The sequence below is a fragment of the Pelobates fuscus genome, chromosome 1 (assembly GCF_036172605.1).
Source record: "Pelobates fuscus isolate aPelFus1 chromosome 1, aPelFus1.pri, whole genome shotgun sequence".
Classification (NCBI taxonomy): domain Eukaryota; kingdom Metazoa; phylum Chordata; class Amphibia; order Anura; family Pelobatidae; genus Pelobates; species Pelobates fuscus.
In genome coordinates, this window is record NC_086317.1 from 195,845,454 (window position 1) to 195,866,100 (window position 20,647).

Sequence of the window (20,647 nt, forward strand, 5' to 3'; positions counted from 1 at the left end):
CATCACCCTTGTCTTTTCTACCTTGTTTGCTACAAGAGGTAAAAAATTATAGTGACATATCAAATTATAAATTAAATGTTACTAAATCTACTGCAATGTCTATACATATAAATAATCAAACAATTGAGGAAATAAGTAAAAAAATAAAAATTTATATGAACAAAAATTAAATTACTTGGTAGTAATAATCCCTGTACAAGTAGAGAGGACAATGGAAATAAATATCCTAAAGATATTAAAATATACAAATAAGACACTGAAATATTGGAGATCAGTAGATATGTCTTGGTTTGGCAGGATTAATACCATTAACTCATTTATAATTCCAATTATGATGCTTCCTTTTAAAATTTCAAACAATTCTTTACAAATGATTCAATCTAGTTTTTTTATCATATATATGGAAGGGTAAAAAAACAAGGATTAGCTTGGCAGTCTTAGCAATAAAATACAGAAAAGGGGGATTAAATGATCATATCATTGAACATTTATATTATGCTAACATAATAGGCCATATACATAAATTACAGGAAGAATCAAATGTTAACAGAGCCATGGTATATTATTGATTTGGAAGCAGTGGGTGTTGAAAGACTAGAATATTACTTATGGTGTAATAGTAGAAGAAAAATATAAAAAACTAATTCAAGATAAATCGCTACTTTTAGCTCAAGTTATTCAAATATGGGAATACATAAAAAAAAAACTTTTGGTTTAAATCAGAAAATGCCAAAGTCATGTAGACTGGTCTTATTAGAAGATAATATAGAAGTAATGTCATTTAAAAAATGGACAAATACTAATGAAATCACTATAGCAGATATAATTTGAGACGATCAAATTTAAGCATTTTCCAATATTGTATCAAAATATCAAATTCCAAACAAAGAAATCTTTACTTATTTAATAATAAAACACTCTTTAAATACAACCCTACTAAATAGTTCTTCACAATGCTCTAAATATATAGAAGAGATATTTTTATGTAAGAAGGTCAACAAAATAATGTCTAGAGGTAACAACAAACCAATAAAAATAATTAACTCATGGAATAAAGAATAAAAATTTGAAATATCAGAAACAGAATGGTGCACTATATTGACACAACTACATAAGAATATTCATTGTCTAAATCTGGTAGAATGGCAATTTAAAATTATATCTAAATTATATCTGGTACCCACTAAATTATGCAAGATGTACCCTGATTATGCTCCAAACTGTTGGAGATGTGGCAATCCAGTTGGATCATTTATTCATAAATGGTGGCCTTGCCCTTTGGTTAAACATTTATGGACTTGGGCCTATAACTACTTAAAAAGCTTATCAAGTAGAGATCTAATATGGGGACCTGCAGTTGCATTATTACATACTAAATGGAACATAGCAACAAAATATCTAAAATGCCTAGCAATATATTGTCTTATGGCCTCAAACATATTGATAAACATTAATTGAAAATCCAGCAATCCGTTTAAAAAAAATCTCTTTTTTAATCAATTAAAATATCAAATACGTATAGGAAAAAGATTTGTCCATAAATATTATATATTTAACTGAGAAGCAAAACATTTTTGAAACGTGGTTGGAAAAAATGAAATGAGAGAATCAAATAAAACATACTAATTTATTCCTGTGCAATAAATAACAATAATATGAATATTAAAATGAAGAATTATAATCAAGATAAATACAGAATTAAAGACGCTCCTGTTCGGAAATGTTTTTCCTTTTAAATGTATGTAATGATCAATATGTTAAAGTTTGATATCATATAGACGCTTGGCAATTCAGTTAAGTGAAAAGATATCGTTCTGAAACAAACCAAATGTATATAAATGTGCATATTGCTTTTTTGTATTTAAATGTATGTTATTTGTGATAAAAACAATAAAAAGAGCAAAAAAAAAAAAAAAAGAAAGTCATCAACAAACCTTGCATTTTATTTATATAAAACAAAACTATAAAACACTACAAAGTGACTAGAAACATATATATTGGTTTTCAGAATAAAATTAATTTCAATTATGTGAAAATATAAACATATTACATTTATCTAGAATTAAGCATATCAATTTCTACTTTCCTTTGACTCCATTTGTGTGATTTATTTGCCAAATAAAACACTTTATCAAAGCATTTGTGCTGAATTGCTAAACGTAAAGTAATCACCAATGGAATGTGCATTGAGATATTTGTACCAACTTGAAAAGTCCCCAATGCTAAAATTATTAAAAGTATGGCCTCTTGCAAAACTGCCAATTCTCACCTAAGCACAGGATGGAGCGCAGCAACTAAACTGGTTTGCATAGTCAGATTGTAAGAGCAGGTGAAGGAGATGTTGATAGGATTTGTTGTGATGATGGTTTTATTCAGAATGCCAATGTGAAGAGTATTTGTGTAATACACCTTGGAGCTGTCAGTCTGAAAAACAAAGAAAAGGCACTTATGGAATAATAACAAGAAAATATAGATCCTAGCACTGTACAGCCACTGTCAATGTAATGAATATAAAATGCACACAATGGATATATTTCTTTTTAAAAGGCTGGGAAAATATTTCTTACTTTCATCACAGTCCCACACCACCCTGTCACTGGTTTAGATTGCAAGGTCACTACTGTTACATTGTCTGTTGTAGTTGGATACAAAGTTGAGCAGTTTTGTGAGGCATCATTCAAAGTTAAGCTTGTGGAATCAAATCCAAGAGATGTCACAAGACACTTGTTGATAGACACTTCCATTACTTTAGAGTCACAGTGTACTGAGGGAACCAAGGCAGAAATCTCTGTAAATAAAAAAAAAAAAAAAAAACAGAAATGTTTTAATTTTAGGATTGGACAGTTATTTTATTTATTCTAGACTTAAACTAGGTGAAGTTGCTTGTTATTGTCTTGTTATTTAATATGTCAAGATGTATGTGTAGTATATATACAACAAAAAATTTAAAATACATTTTAGTGAGTAATAAAAGAGCCTGTTGTCATGAATGTGTTAGTCCGGTGATAAATCTTCCATGACAGACTGAATAGTCTCACTATGCCTGAAGAAGTTTGGGCCAGTCAGATTGGGCTTGTTTACTAGAATCTATAGTGATTTGTAAAAAAGATGGTGTGGCAAAATGATGTGCCATGTATTAGATGCCATATCTCTGAGGTCCACTAAACAGCATAAGAGTTTGTTCTGCTTTAACCCCTTAAGGACCAAACTTTTGGAATAAAAGGGAATCATGACATGTCACACATGTCATGTGTCCTTAAGGGGTTAAAACAAATGCTACAGTTTCTACCAGGACTATTGCTATGCTACCACCAAGTTTTGTGGAAGGTTGTAAAAAAAATTGTATCTTTACAGCTTCAAAACTAACTATGGTTATCCGTTTTTTGTCACATTTTTAACACAGGCTCATGAGAATCTGCTTCAGTATGTGTTGTGGATGATGAGCAGTTTTTCACAGACAAACACAGCTTTATTTCTCATGTTGCTCTCTTAGGTGCCTTTGCACCACTGATAAATGTATTTCTGTAACAACTCGTACACTAGGCTAGGGTAGGAGACCTTGCATTGCAATGAGTCTCCTTTTGGGGTAACTCAGAGTTGGTAGTGGTTCACCCTCTATTCAGTCTTGGAACATCTGGAGGCATGAATTGTATTACCATTAGTATTCTGATGACACTCAGATTGGTGTCTCTATCATAGCTGACACACCTACAACTATAGTTTGATTATTTGACTGCTAAGTAGAAATTCTGCTAAGTAGACATTTATGTATTGGGAGGGGGGGATGTGTCACCTGACCGAGGACTTGTCTGGGTGAAGCACCACTCAAATTGCACTGCAAACAACACATACACCCATACAGCACCTAGAGTGAGGGGAAAAAAGTATTTGATCCCCTGCTGATTTTGAACGTTTGTCCACTGACAAAGAAATGAAAATAAATCAGTCTATAATTTTAATTGTAGGTGTATTTTAACAGTGAGAGACAAAAAAAAAATCCAGAAAAACACCTGTCAAAAGAGTTATGATTATAAATTGATTTGCATGTCAATTAGTGAAATAAGTATTTGATACCCTATCAATCAGCAAGATTTATGGCTCCCAGGTGTCTTTTATACAGGTAACAAGCTGAAATTAGAAGCACTCTCTTAAGGGGAGTGCTTCTAATATCAGCTTGTTACCTGTATAAAAGACACCTGTCAACAGAAGCAATCAATCAATCAGATTCCAAACTCTCCCTCATGACCAAGACCAGAGAGCTGTCCAAGGATGTCAGGGACAAGATTGTAGACCTACACAAGGCTGGAATGGGTTACAAGACCATCGCCTAGCAGCTTGGTGAGAAGGTGACAACAGTTGGTACGATTATTCGCAAATGGAAGAAACACAAAATAACTGTCAGTCTCCCTCGGTCTGGTGCTCCATGCAAGATCTCAGCTTGTGAAGTTTCTATGATCATGAGAACGGTGAGGAATCAGCTCAGAACTACACGGGAGGATCGTGTTAATGATCTCAAGGCAGCTGGGACCATAGTCACCAAGAAAACAATTGGTAACATAGTACGCCGTAAAGGACTGAAATTCTGCAGCACCCGCAAGGTCCCCCTGCTCAAGGAAGCACATGTACATGCCCATCTGAGGTTTGCCAGTTAACATCTGAATGATTCAGAGGTGAACTGAGTGAAAGTGTTGTGGTCAGATGCAGTGGCGTCTCTAGGATTCATTTTTAGGGGGGGCACATGGTGGGCCAGGGCCAAAAGTAGGGGGGCACGTTTAACCCCGCCCTCGCCGCAGTTTGACCCCGCCCCTGCCACATGTTAAGCCCCGCCCCCGACACCATGTGTTTTTTTGTTTTTTTAATAATCCCTGGTGGAGGATTCATTATTTTCCACCAGGGATTATTAAAAAAAAAAAAAATTCCCTTGATATAGTGCCATAGTTGCCAACATTTGAGACATTGGGACATTCAGCGCTCCCTGTACAGTGCGGCTCTCTGTATAATACATGGCTGTGTGTATAATATCCTGGGACAGTCAGTGCTCCCTGTATAGTGTTGCTCTCTGTATAATACATGACTGTGTGTATAATATCCTTGGACAGTCAGTGCTCCCTGTATAGTGCTGCTCTCCAGTGGCGTACACACAACCAATGGGGCCCCGGTGCGAAAACTGATCCGTGGGCCCCCCCGCGCGCGCGCTTACTCTGCGCGGGCTGGGGCCACAACACATGGTATGTACGCCAGTGCATGCATAAACACATACACTTAAAGGACCACTACAGACACCCAGATCACATCAGCTCAATGAAGTGGTCTGGGTGCCAGGTCTCTAGTTTTAAAGGGAAACTCCAGTGCCAGGAAAACGATCAGTTTTCCTGGCACTGGAGGGTCCCTCTCCCTCCCACCCCCCAATCCCCAGTTGCTGAAGGGGTGAAAACCCCTTCAGTGACTTACCTGAGGCAGCGACATGTCCCACGTCGCTGCCCGCTCCTCCCCCGCCGCTCCACCTTCTTCCTCTGTCGGCCGATGGGCAAGACTGATCCCGCCCACCGGCCGAGGAGACCTAATGCGCATGCGCGGTAATGCCGCGCATGCGCATTAGCGCACCCCATAGGAAAGCATTGAAAATGAATTTCAATGCTTCCCTATGGGGTATAGAGCGACGCTGGAGGTCCTCACACAGCGTGAGGACATCCAGCGACGCTCTAGCACTGTTAATCTGTGCTAGGGACCAGGAAGTTCCCTCTAGTGGCTGTCTAGTAGACAGCCACTAGGGGAGGACTTAACCCTGGAAGGTAATTATTGCAGTTTAAAAAAAAACTGCAATAATTACACTTGCAGGGTTAAGGGTAGTGGGAGTTGGCACCCAGACCACTCCAATGAGCAGAAGTGGTCTGGGTGCCTGGAGTGTCCCTTTAGCCCTGCAGCTGAAAACTGCTATGTTTCACTGAGTGTTAATCCAGCCTCTAGTGGCTGTCTCATTGACAGCCGCTAGAGGATTTTCTGCGATTCTCACTGTGGAAATCACAGTGAGAAGACGCTGAACGTCCATAGGAAAGCATTGAGTAATGCTTTCCTATGGGCGGTTTGAATGCGCGCGTGGCTCTTGCCACGCATGCGCATTCGGAGCTGAGAGGCGGATCGGGGCAGAGAGATTCCCAGCGCCAAGGGAGTCCAGCTCTGGAGAAAGGTAAGTGCTTAAGACACACACACTTTCATGAACAGATGCACACATTTACTGACAGACACTCACTCAGTGACAGACATTCATACACACTCACTAACAGACGCACACAAACATACTCAGTAACAGACACACACACTAACACACACACACACTAACACTCTCACACACACACTAACACACACTCACGCATTAACAAACACTCACACTCTAACACTAACACACACTAACACACACACTCACTAGCACACACTTACACACACTCTAACTCACACTCTAACACACAGTCACACTCTAACACACACTCACACTAACACACACTCTAACACTAACACACTCACACACACTAACATACACTCACACACACTAACACACACTCACACACACTAACACACTAACACACACTCACACTCTAACACACACTCACACACACTAACATACACTCACACTCACAAACACACACTCACACACACTCACACACACTAACACACACTCACACACACTAACACACACACTAACATACACTAACACACACAAACACACACTAACATATTTTTTTTAATCCCCCCAGCCTCCTTACCTGTGGGAGAAGTGAGGGGATTCCCTGGGGTCCAGTGGTGTTGCTGGCCCTGCTGTCACCCGGCTGGCCGGTCCTGCGGGCGCGTGAGGGAGCACTGTCTCCTGGGTGCTTCCTCTTCAGCTCCCTCGCGCGCCGCGTACTGATGCCGGAGCCAGAAGATGACGTCATCTTCCGGCTCCGGTATCAGTGCGGTGCGCGAGGGAGCTGAAGAGGAAGCACTCAGGAGACAGTGCTCCCTCGCACGCCCGCAGGACCGGCCAGCCGGGTGACAGCAGGGCCAGCCTCGGGGGGCCCTGAGGTGGCCGGCTCCTGGGCCTCCCAGGAGAAGAGGCTGGCCCAGGGACATACATACCTGGGTCGCACTGCGGCCGGGCCCCCTGGTGGGCCGGGCCCGGTCGCAGCCGCGACTCCTGCGACCCCGGTATGTACGCCACTGCTGCTCTCTGTAAATACAGATCTGTTTGTGTATAATATCCCAAGACAGAGAGCAGCACTATACAGGGAACACTGATTGTCCCAGGATATTATACAGACACAGACCTGTATTATACAGAGAACAGCACTATAGTATTATACAGATAGCTGAGCATATACCCCATGTCCCAATCTCTAGACTACAAGTACCTGTCAACAGCAGCTCCCAGATGCGTGTAACAGGGCTAAAGTGTGCGGCAGCTCACACAGATGATTCAGCGGTAAAGCGCACTCGCTGGCAGAGCCAAACTGGAAAGCAGCCCTGGAAAAAAATGTATGCCATTCCTACAGGTATATATATATATATATACAGTACAGTGAGCACACAAGCTCACTGACAGACAAAAAAGTCTCTGACTCGCACACAGGCTTACTACAGACAAACTCACTTGTATAAACACAAGGCTCACTACAAAGAAGTTCAGGGACACACACATGCTCAATAAATAGAAGCTCACTGACACACACAAGCAGTACCATCTTAACAGTGTTAAGGGCCCCCGGGCAAAGCAGTGCACTGGGGCCCTTCCTACACAACAACTCACAGGAATAACATTTTTAATTATTGATAGACTTCTGATTACACACACACAGATTTCTGAATGCACAGACGTTGCTGAATGCACACAAGCTGATTTATACACTTACACAAAGACTGCTGAGTCCAACACACACACAGCTGAGTCCATACACACACACAGACATACAGACTGCTGAGTCCATACACACACAGACTGCTGAGTCCATATACACACAGACAGACACACAGACTGCTGAGTCCATATACACACACATACACAGAGAGTGCTGAGTCCATACACACACAGACTGCTGAGTCCTAGACACAGACACACACAGACTGCCGAGTCCATACACACACACAGACTGCTGAGTCCATACACACACACAGACTGCTGAGTCCATACACACACACAGACTGCTGAGTCCATACACACACACAGACTGCTGAGTCCATACACACATACAGACTGCTGAGTCCATACACACAGACACACACACAGACTGATGAGTCCATACACACACACAGATACACAGACTGCTAAGTCCATACACACACACATACACAGACTGCTGAGTCCATACACACACATACACACAGACTGCTGAGTCCATACACACACACAGACTGCTGAGTCCATACACACACATTTACTGCTGAGTACACACACACACACACAGAGTGCTGAGTCCATACACACACACACACACACACAAACACAGACTGCTAAGTCCATACACACACACAGACACGCAGACTGCTGAGTCCATACACACACACAGACTGCTGAGCAGGGCTGCCATCAGAAATTTTAGGGCCCCTGACACAGCTCAAGATCTGGGCCCCCAGGGCCAGCCCTGAGTCTGCCCACAAGGATGAAGTGTGTGTGTGCGTGTGTGTATAGTGGATGTAGAATGTGTGTCATGGATGCAGTGTGTATAGTGGATGTAGAATGTGTGTAGTGGATGCAGTATGTGTGTCATGGATGCAGTGTGTATAGTGGATGCAGTATATGTGTCATGGATGCATTGTGTATAGTGGATGCAGATTGTACCTTTGTGTAATGTATGTAATGTTTGTATGCATGCATTAGATGCAGAGTGTGTGTGTAGTGAATGTAGGTGTGTATAGTGAATGCAGAGTGTGTGTTTTTGTAGTGGATGTAGTGTGCATAGTACATGTAGTGTGTATAGAGCATGTAGTGTGTTTGTAGTGAGTGCAAAAGTGTGTTTAGTAAATGTAGTGTGTTTGTAGTGAGTGCAAAGTGTGTTTAATAAATGTAGTGTGTTTGTAGTGAGTGCAACGTGTGTAAAGTGAATGCAGTGTGTGTGTGTGTGTGGTGCAAAGTGTGTTTAGTGAATGTAGTGTGTGTGTGTGTGTGTGTGTGTAGTGCAGAGTGTGTTTAGTAAATGTAGTGTGTAGTGAGTGCAACGTGTGTATAGTGAATGTAGTGTGTGTGTGTGTAGTGCAAAGTGTGTTTAGTGAATGTGTGTGTGTGTGTGTAGTTCGGAGTGTGTTTAGTGAATGTAGTGTGTGTAGTGCAGAGTGTGTGCTTGTAAGGATGCAGTGTGTGTGTAAAATAGGGGGGAGGGGAGTATTTTTTTTATTTATTTCTGTAAATTTAAATTTTTTTTCCCCCTCCCTGGTTCTTACCGTGCCAGGAAGGGGGGAGATCTCATTCCCTGGTGGTCCGGTGGCATGGTGGAGCTAACCAGCTGCGTTACATTGAAGAGGGGGCCCAGCAGCACACACTGTCTTACTTTCCAGCTCCGCTCTGACTAACTCTTGCGAGACAGGTCTGCGTGCTGGGTGTAGGGAAGTTAGACAGAGAGCAGCTGGAAAGGAGGACAGAGTGTGCTGCTGGGCCCCATCTTCAATGTACAGGTAGCAGGGAGCCCTCTGTGCACATATATATAGCACAAATTGCTATATATATATATATATATAAGTGCACATAAGGGATGTGGGGCTCGGACTGCCAGAGTAGTTCGGGCCCTCCAGGACCGCTGGGCCCATGACAACCGTTATGGTTGTAATGCCCTGATGGCGGTCCTGCTGCTGAGTCCATACACACACACATAGACTGCTGAGTCCATACACACACAGACTGCTGAGTCCCTACACACACACACACACACACACACACAGACTGCTGAGTCCAAACACACACAGACTGCTGAGTCCATACACACACACAGACACAGACTGCTGAGTCCACAGACACACAGACTGCTGAGTCCATACACACACAGACTGCTGAGTCCACAGACACACAGACTGCTGAGTCCATACACACACACACACACACACACACAGACACAGACACAGACTGCTGAGTCCATACACACACACACACAGACTGCTGAGTCCATACACACACAGACTGCTGAGTCCATACACACACAGACACAGACTGCTGAGTCCACAGATACACAGACTGCTGAGTCCATACACACACACACAGACACAGACACAGACTGCTGAGTCCATACACACACACACAGACTGCTGAGTCCATACACACACAGACTGCTGAGTCCATACACACACAGACACAGACTGCTGAGTCCACAGATACACAGACTGCTGAGTCCATACACACACACAGACTGCTGAGTCCATACACACACACAGACACACAGACTGCTGAGTCCATACACACACACAGACACACAGACTGCAGAGTCCATACACACACATACTGCTGAGTCCATACACACATACTGCTGAGTCCACACACACACACACAGACACAGACTGCTGAGTCCATAAACAAACACACACACACATACTGCTGAGTCCATACACACACAGACACACAGACTGCTGAGTACATACACACACAGACACACACACACAGACTGCTGAGTTCATACACACATAGACACACAGACTGCTGAGTCCATACACACACAGACTGCTGAGTCCATACACACACACACACACAGAGACTGCTGAGTCCATACACACACACACAGACACACAGACTGCTGAGTCCATACACACACACACACAGACACACAGACACACACAGACTGCTGAATCCATACACACACATACACACACACACACACACACACACACCACACACACACACACACACACAGACACAAGCACATTAAGCCTACCTGTCACTGGAGCCTGTTGCTGGGGGTCAGGCAGCCATCTTCCATGCTTTCCAGCAGCAGCATGGGCTGCTGCTTTACGGCGGGGGCGGGGCTTGTGTGGGGGAGGCAGGACTTTGTTTGGGGGGGGGCTGTGCCTGGGAGCCTGTCAGTGCTCCCTCTGGCCCCAGACAGCCCCCTGCACCGTTCCAGCTGCTCTGCCCTGAATTCCCTCGGGCTGTAACAGGCTGTTACAGCCCAAGGGAATATAATTTAAACACATAGCCAGTAGGTTGCTGGCATTTGGGGGGGCCCAAGGGGGGCACAGCATGATGTAGGGGGGCCATGGCCCCCTCTGGCCCCCCCTAGCGACGCCACTGGTCAGATGAGACCATAATTGAGCTCTTTGGCATCAACTCAACTCGCCATGTATGGAGGAGGAGGAATGCTGCCTATGACTCAACACAATCCCCACTGTCAAACATGGAGGTAGAAACATTATGTTTTGGTGGTGTTTTTCTGCTAAAGGTAAAGGACAACTGCACCGCATCAAAGGGATGATGGACGGGCCATGTACTGTCAAATCTTGGGTGAAAACCTTTTTCCCACAGCCAGGGCATTGAAAATGGTATTCCAGCATGACAATGACCCAAAACACACAGCCAGGGCAGCAAAGGAGTGACTCAAGAAGAAGCACATTAACATCCTGTAATTGCCTAACCAGTCTCCAGACCTTAATCCCATAGAAAATCTGTGGAGAGAGCTGAAGGTTCGAGTTGCCAAAAATCAGCCTCGAAACCTTAATGACTTGGAGAGGATCTGCAAAGAGGAGTGGGACAGAATCCCTCCTGAGATATGTGCAAACATGGTGGCCAACTATAAGAAATGTATGACCTCTGTAATTGCCAACAAGGGTCTTGCAACCAAGTACTAAAGTCGAAGGGATCAAATACTTATTTCACTCAAATCAATTTATAACTTTTTTGACAAGCATTTTTCTGGATTTTTTTTTTGTTATTCTGTCTCCACTGTTAAAATACACCTATCATTAAAATTATAGACTGATCATTTCTTTGTCAGTGGGCAAGCATTCAAAATCAGCAGGGAATCAAATACTTGGGCTAGCCACCCACTAACGGAGCCTTGGTCAACAGACAATGCACCAACCCTATTATGGGGCTGCCATCATACCACCAGGCTCTCTCCCACAATCACAACTGAATGTCGATGCCATGATCTAACATAAGTTGGCAAATGCCTGTTGAACTCACTCCTTATTTTGTACCTATGTACTATCTGTTATAACAATACAAAATACAAATAAAGAATCTTAAAAAAAATAAAACTTGCATTGCAAAAAGCTATCAACAGCAGTAAAACCAGGCTTGAGTGCCAAATATTTGGAAGAATGGATAAGAGACCCTCCAAGAAGCACTCTAAGAAAGACCTGTTTGCTGCCTCTCAAGCAATGCCAATATGCTCACAAGATGGTGGCAGGCCTAGTCTTTCGGCCTCCCCGACATGTGCTGAACCCCTGATCGAGGGAAAGAAGACAGTGGAGGATACTGCCCAGATTCTCACCACACTAGCAAAAGTCAAAACTTACCTTGCTGGAGAAATAGAACACTCCACACACTGGCTCCAAGGAGAGATCCAGTCACTTGGAGTGTGGACTACCAGGCTAGAACAACGACCTAACACCACAATGGTCAGGTACAATGCTGCAGTTTCCCAAGTGAACCTCCTCACTACTAGAATGTTGACCACAGAAATGGCGAAAGCAGACATGACTAATAGAGCAGGACACAATTAAATGTACCTGTGAGGCCTACCTGAGAAGGCAGGGGAAGGCCTTCTGATGGATCTAGTGATGTAAATCCTCAAGCCTTTGCTACCTGTCCTCCTGGAATAGCATATTTAGGGAGCCCACAGGGCCCTCCGTATAGAGAGGAATTACCTGAATACACCAAGGGACATCTTAATTCGCTTTTTATATTTCCAAACCAAAAAGGCCTTAATGAGGAAAAGCAGGGAATGCCCCATAAAATATCAAAGCCCTGACCTCTTTATATTCCAAGATCTAGCATGAATAATCTTGCAGAGATGACGCGAGTGGAAGCCAATTACAGATGACCTGTGGTGGGCGAATGTCCGGTGCACGTGGGGATACCCTTTCAAGCTACTGGCTTTCAAGCATGGGCAAGCACATTTCCTACAACCTTTTTCACAGTTTGGGTCTGCAGAACCCTGCTCAACCTACCATCCATAACCTCCAGGCCAGAGGACCTACCGTTCGGAGGTTATGGATGGTAGGTTGTACTTATTGGTGTTGTCTTGTAGTCACTGACTGGGTATTAATGTTTAGATTCTATAGTTGTCCACAAATCTTTAGGTTATGGCTTTGAAAATTACTTATTTAAATGTGAAAGGCTTGAATGCGCCAAAAAGCATCATCTTAAGTTCTGCACTATAAAAAGATTGGGTTCAGATGTAGCCTTCCTACAAGAAATGCACATTCCCATGCACACCAAACTCCTATTGAAAGATCACACCTATTGCACATTTTATGAGGCCAGATCCCATCATAAATTTAACCGAGTGGCAATTCTTATTCATAATAGATGCCAAATCAGAATAACGGGATCAGACGTAGATCCAGAACGAAGGTACATTTTCCTGATGGGTCCCTCTACTCCCACACAGTACACTTGATAGATATATACACTCCTAATGAACCAGCAGCCAGATACTGGGATGCATTAGTAACTAAGATAGGGGCGCTACCTCATGACATGCTTATATAAGGTGGGGATTTAAACGCGGTGCCGTGTCCCGGCGTTGCGCTCTCGCAAGGGGCAATTATGTTCCCATGGAAGGGGCGGGCAAGATAAATTACTCCATACGTTTATATAAGAGTATATTCAAAGCAAGGTCTAGTTACCAGTGGGGTACCTCAGGGATCTGCTCTTGGACCCATTCTCTTTAATATTTTTTATTAGTGATATTGCAGGTCTTGATGGTAAAATATGTATTTTTGCTGATGATACAAAGATTTGCAACAGGATTGATGTTCCAGAAGGGATAAGTCAAATGGCAAATGATTTAGGTAAACTAGAAAAATGGTCACTGCTGTGGCAACTGACATTTCATGTGGATAAGTGCAATATAATGTACCCAAAGGCAGAGTATAGAATATATGACACAGTACTAACCTCAACATCTGAGTAAAGGGATTTAGGAGTAATTATTTCAGATGACTTGAAAATAGGCAGACAGTGTAATAGAGCTGCAGGAAATGCTAGCAAAATGCTAGGTGGTACAGAGAGAGGTATTAGCAGTAGAAAGTGGGAAGTGCTCATGCCATTGTAGAGAACACTGGTGAGACGTCACTTGGAGTATTGTACTCAGTACTGGAGACTGTATCTTCAGAAAGATATTGATACTTTGGAATGAGTTCAGAGAAGGGCTTCTAAACTGGTTCATGGATGGCAGGAAAAAAACTTACCAGGAGAGGTTAAAGGATCTTAACATGTATAGTTTGGAGGAAAGACGAGACGGGAGAATATGAGAGACTATATTTAAAAAAAGAAAAACCACCACAACAAGAGGACATAGTCTTAAATTAGAGGGGCAAAAGTTTACAAATAATATCAGGATGTATTACTTTACTGAGAGAGTAGTGGATGCATGGAATAGCCTTCCAGCTGAAGTGGTAGAGGTTAACACAGCAAGGCAGTTTAAGCAAGCATGGGATAGGCATAAGGCTATTCTAGACATAAGATAAGGCCAGGGACTATTGAAAAAAATTAGAATATTGGGCAGATTAGATGGTTCTTATCTGTCGTCATATTCTATGTTTCTAAATTGGCCACAGGAACCCCTGCCCACTCCCTAGTTGGAGCTTCTATGGGAATTTGCCCAGGAGGAGGTTTGCCCTGCTTGGCGAATGGTTCCCTAAGCAGGACAAATCAGTGTAGACTACGAGAGGAGTGAGGGCGGACAAAAGGTGGTATAACATGCACCTTTGTAATGAGATTGTGTGACGGTGGAGCAGGTACCCTTTGAAAATACTCTATTCCGTGTAATCAATTCACCTTATTAAAGTGTTTATAGTGACTGTATTCCCCTCATGCTATTCCTCATTGTTAAACAATTTTTAAATGGTTTTCTCCAACGTTCCGTTGTTAAATTGATCTCATTATTCCTATTCCTATGCCTATCCAACTCCCCTGATACACACAACCACTTTGCATTTATCATTTTGCTAATGGACTTACATCAAGAAAATGGTACAAAAAGTACCGTTGTAAATCCACCAGGACACTGTGAAAGGTACACTTCACCAGCAATCATGTGAGCCCATTACCCTTAGTGTTTCCATACTTCTTACATGCCATATATCAGAGATATTTATTGTGACCTGCATGCAGCATGCTAATAGATTGTTTAAATATACTTAAATATATGTTTTATTTATTTTAGCATGCGCTAAAAGTTGATCCATTTGGAAAAAAATGTATCTGGTGAATCAGGTTTCAATTCAGATGAAGCAAAATGGCATAAAAACTCCTCTATCCGTGTAGTGCAAAATTATACATAATATAAATATTAATACTATGTTTTGCAGTGCACTAATATGTGTATTTTCTTCCCTTGTGGTTCACAGATCAAGTGGGAAGAGGTTACCAACAGAAAAAAAAAATAGCAATACAAATATATCCTTTTTTTCCTCTATCGTGCACTTCTCACTTGATCTGTGAATAAAATCAACAACTGGTGGCTGTTTCATAACCATTAATGCTCTATTTTTGGCACCACGGAACTCTGAATCATGTAACAAATGAAATAACACCTTCATTTGTGATTCATACATACAATGATTCGGAATTATGGAATTAGCCAATTGACCAAAATTTGGACAAGTTGCGAATTGTTTGAAACAAGTCTTTTGCTAATTAGCATTATCAATTTGTTGATATATAGTGATATAGTGATATATAGTGATGATATATTTTGCTAATTGAACTGTGTTTGAAGACTGACAGGGTTATTTATTAAAGTGAGAATTCAAAGTGAATTTAAAGTGAATTTCAAATGTAAGGTCAAACTAGCCTAACTGGAAAAATTCTCTTAGTCAGCTATGTTTTCAGTTCAGCTTCTCTGGTCTTAAATTTGAAATTCACTTTGAATTCTCACTTTAGTAATTCAATGCATTCTCTGTCAATGTTCTACTAGCGATTTTGGAGATGCATTCCTATTTTAGTCAAATTAGTACTAGCTAGAAGACCTACCTGGATCCTAAATTTTGCTCCTTATTTGAATTGGATTTAAATTATTCTATTAAACTGTCTTTCCTTGTTTAATAGTCTGGTTTAAGATGTATAACTTGAATTTCTAGGCAGTTTGTGATATTATAGTTATATAATTTCCTTCAAAATTGAATACAATATATGCATAGAGCAAGAGACAAGAGTATTTTTTTTAATTACTGCTCAGAAATTCACTTACTAATTCCCGCATACTTGGTTGTGTTACAGTTACAAGTTGATACATTGTTGACGTTTTCACAAATTTCATCAGCGTGACAGGAGGGATAGCAGAATGCTGTAGCTGTAAAAGAAGAGGTAAAAGATGAAAAGTTAAAAGATTCTACTTTTTGGCCTCTGCTTCCATACTTGTTTCTGCAGTTCTTACTTGTGCAACAGTTATCAACAGAGCTCCAGAAGTATCCCGTAGGGCAACATATGTTGTCAGGTGGTGTGCATTCAGAGTTAGTAGGAAGACATTGTTTTGCTTGATCGCTGCAGAAACATCCAATGTCAGGGTAACACTGTCCACCACATGAATTGTCACTACACATCACAAGGCCAGAGTCAGATGGTATAACTGCAGAGATCAAATGTATTTAAAAATGAACATAACTGGCATTAGTGAACACGGTATAATTTGACGGCAATGTTTAACTCTTCACATCTTATCAACATTGTTATTCTAATTTTTTTTTTAAAAGCCAACACTCACCATAGCACTCAGCGGAGCCTACAAAATAAAAATAAAATAGTTATAGTTGTGTGATAGTCAAGAGCATGTTATTTATTTTTAATCCTATATGAGGTAAAATGCATGGGAACATTTGAAGCATGAACTGAAATAATGTTACATCAAGGCAATTTCATATATACTTTAAAAAGCATTTCATCTGTCTGGTTAGTATTTCATTTTTCTCCAAAGGGTATTTTCTGTACTTTGGTCCCTGTCTCTATGTAGATAGGAACCATAGTTTCTCCTTTTTCCCATTGTTAATACTATACAGGGTCAGGGTTATGCCCTAATTGGAAATGTACCCTTTCAGAGACCAAATCTCCTTCCTCTTCCTTTCTTTTTGGGTCCATCTATAATATGTTTGTTTTTGTGAAAAGGTTTATTAAACAGGTTTCATAATACAATGTGTAATTGCCCCCTTTTTTGTAAATTAGCTTAAAATCAGCAAAAATATATAACCAGGGTGTACACCGGTCTGATATTGTAAAAGGTTTTTCAAAGATCCTGTGCAAAAAATTAGTCATTCCGCCTTCTCCAGTAATTACTTCTCTATTTTTCTGTTTCCTCTTCTCGCAACTCTTTTGAATATATAACTCTATATATTTAACCCTCACTTTCAAAGTGCACCGCATCCTTTGCCACAAACTATACAGCTATACAGAGATAGGCACAGTTTTTTTTACAAAAGTTATGTTATATAATAAAGGCAAAGCAAGCGGTGAGGGAGTAGAGAGAGTTGTAACTAGGTTCCGGTAGCCAGCCAGCAGCAGATAACTACTGCCATATACTGTAGAATACTATTTATGAACGTATTCTACAGTACTTGACCACACGAGAAGGCTTCTTAAGGAATCCTTGGATTCCATGGGAAACTCCCTCTCTGAAGTCATGTAGACCAGATTGCACCAATCTAGGAGAATCCTCAGGCCCTGCAGTGAGAGCAAAGGAGGATTAACCATATTGCAAGCTTCCTCAGAGGACCCTGTACCTATATGACCCCATTTTGAAAAAAAAAAAATGGAGTGTGGTATGCCTAGGTCATATGAGATCTTAAATCTGTTCATATTAAGATAGTTCCTCTAGAAGCATGGGGGGTGGGGGGTGGGGGGGCATAGGAACAGAACATTTTCCTATCATAAGCACCAGAACGTAGACATAGATGGCAATGGATTGAGAAATGAAATTTGCCATGGCATAACAAACCCACTGGATATTGTTGTCTGGATGACACTTCTTTATAGAAAATATAAGTTGCAGATAAATCAGCACATAAATAAATTACATTTGAAAAATATAATTGTGGTTCTTTGAGTGTCCATTTGAGCACAATTTGCTGTTTAGTAAATACCTTATTTATTTTTTACAGTATGAAATAAAGGATAATGGAATTAATGGAATATTTATTTACAGTGTTCTAAAAAAGTTCATAAAAATTACTTGCCACGACAAAATGTGATTGTATATATCTATGAAAATGTATGTTTGTTTTTGTGAATGCAGGGTATATTTGTCCAAAGTGCCAGTTTGTGTATGCAGGGGTGTATGCTTGTATGTTAATACAGACATGCATTTTGGTGGATGGTCAGTGTGGTGGTCAGATATGTGTGTGCGCAGGTGTGCAAATGTAGAGGTTAATTTAAGTGATTTTACTTTGTGCAGCTATAATCTAGGCAGCCTAGTTTACATTTGTATGCATTATGCATATGCCCTTGGGGAAAAAAGGAATTTGCTTATTTGCAAAGTTCATAAAAATTACTAGCCACGACAAAATGTGATTGTATATATCTATGAAAATGTATGTTTATTTTTTGTGAATGCAGGGTGTATTTGTCCAAAGTGCCAGTTTGTGTATGCAGGGGTGTATGCTTGTATGTTAATAGGGGCTTTTGACACATCAGATACTCAAACTCATACAGTAATTATTATTATGGTTTCCTTTGATTAATAGGAACATGGTAATTCATCTTCGCTTACCTTTTTCTATAAGCGTAGCTGCCAAGACTAGGATACATAGGAAGATCATTATATTACCCTTTTCTCTTTTAGGATTTTTCTCTGACACCAGCTTCAGTCAGGTAGATGCATCCGAATTCTTGCATTATATAGGGCCAGGTGGGAGGGGCTGTTTAGTAAGGTAAGAAGAGAATTGACACTTGCCTTATTTTTTTTTGTAATGCACCTTACAAGACAGGTGTGTCAGATTTTTTTTATGTTTACGCTGTGTATTGGATGGAGGAAGATAAATGTGTAAGGATAACCTGTAAATAACAACTTTATAAATTAGTTTGTTTCTGTTAATGAGACAGTTGGGTAATATAAGTGAGCATTTTATTCTAAAAGACATCTTGGATAACACCCCGTTGTAACACAAGGCTATGATGGATTCAGCATAGTATAATGATGTTATAGAAGGTAGGACCTAGTAAAATCAGATTATGACTCAGGGCAGTTATGTCAGGTTATGAAGAAGGCTATTGGGAATAGCTTAGTTGTTGCTATGAAGGTTTAATGATTTTAATGTTTTTCTGAGCTTTGTGACTGAGGCCCTTTTAATACTTTTGCTATGTTTGTTCCACTGTATTTTAACCCTTTTTTTACCCAATGCATCCGAACATAGTATACATATATTTTTATTGGTTATTAACTTTGAAGTTTAATTTATAATATACTGTATTTTATCATATATAGCAATATGAAAATGGGTATAGAATAAGAAATGAGGAAGGTAAAGAAATAAATTAACACCAGTGACAATTAATCAAGTAACTTCATGAATGCAATCATTGACACTCATACAAAGGTCAACATACAGGGTAAGCAGCATAATTATCAAAATATTGACATGAAATTCTAACTAGCACAACAGTTATTTCTCATAATATATATCAAATGGCATCAAGGCAAAAAGAACAAGAACCACATAGCAAGCAAAAGAGAAACAAACTATAACTCTGTATTATCAATGCAAAGCATGTGTGATTTTAAAATGGCAGATAGAGCTTTCTTCTGATACCCCATATGAACACGTAACACAACACTAATTATAAAAAAAAATAAAAAAAATTTTTTTTTTTTAAATGGGAGGGAAATGGAACACATTTTTGATCATAATTACTAATAAGAAAAATAACATAAAATAGATTTATTCATTAGTGCACATTGTTCAAATCCTTAGAACAAACACTATAGTGTTAGGAATACAATACTGTATTCCTAATACTAGAGTGTCCCTTTTCATGTGTCTCCACGGTGTCCTCCCATGTCATGAAAGAGTTAAAAACCCTAGCCTGATTCCAGCTTTAAGGTCCTTTGGCGTTGGATTGTGATCCTCTCATGACATCAGCGCTTCCCTACACTTTTAGTTTTGGGGGAATTCATAGGGTCAAATGATATTATTTCCCTAATTTTCCTTTTCCTCTTTCCTTGCTTTCCAGAGGCATAGAAGTGACACTATATGTGTCACCATACTAGCCAAGGTAAAATGTTATCACCATTTTTACCTCTCCCTTATCTCTAATCCTAATCTAACCATAAATAACCCAAACGTAACACTAACAATATACTGTTTTATAAATTTGCCCTGGATAATCCCAATCCTAATGCTAACCCTAATACGGGGAGTGCAGAATTATTAGGCAAGTTGTATTTTTGAGGATTAATTTTATTATTGAACAACAACCATGTTCTCAATGAACCCAAAAAACTCATTAATATCAAAGCTGAATATTTTTGGAAGTAGTTTTTAG

At 40.4% G+C, this 20,647-nt stretch overlaps 1 protein-coding gene across 1 annotated transcript in view; it reads right to left on the reverse strand.

Annotated features, from left to right (window-relative positions):
• The window catches only part of LOC134610112 (pancreatic secretory granule membrane major glycoprotein GP2-like), a 33,574-nt gene extending 14,591 nt beyond the window's left edge, over nt 1–18,983 (reverse strand). The window contains exons 1-6 of the mRNA XM_063453219.1: nt 18,876–18,983; nt 16,881–16,898; nt 16,554–16,745; nt 16,368–16,469; nt 2,568–2,788; nt 2,270–2,424 (exon numbers count right to left, since the gene is read on the reverse strand). Of these exons, the coding sequence (XP_063309289.1) occupies nt 2,270–2,424; nt 2,568–2,788; nt 16,368–16,469; nt 16,554–16,745; nt 16,881–16,898; nt 18,876–18,924 (737 nt within the window). The 5' untranslated portion in view covers nt 18,925–18,983. The remainder of the gene's footprint in view (nt 1–2,269; nt 2,425–2,567; nt 2,789–16,367; nt 16,470–16,553; nt 16,746–16,880; nt 16,899–18,875) is intronic.
• Between the last annotated feature and the right edge of the window lie 1,664 nt (nt 18,984–20,647).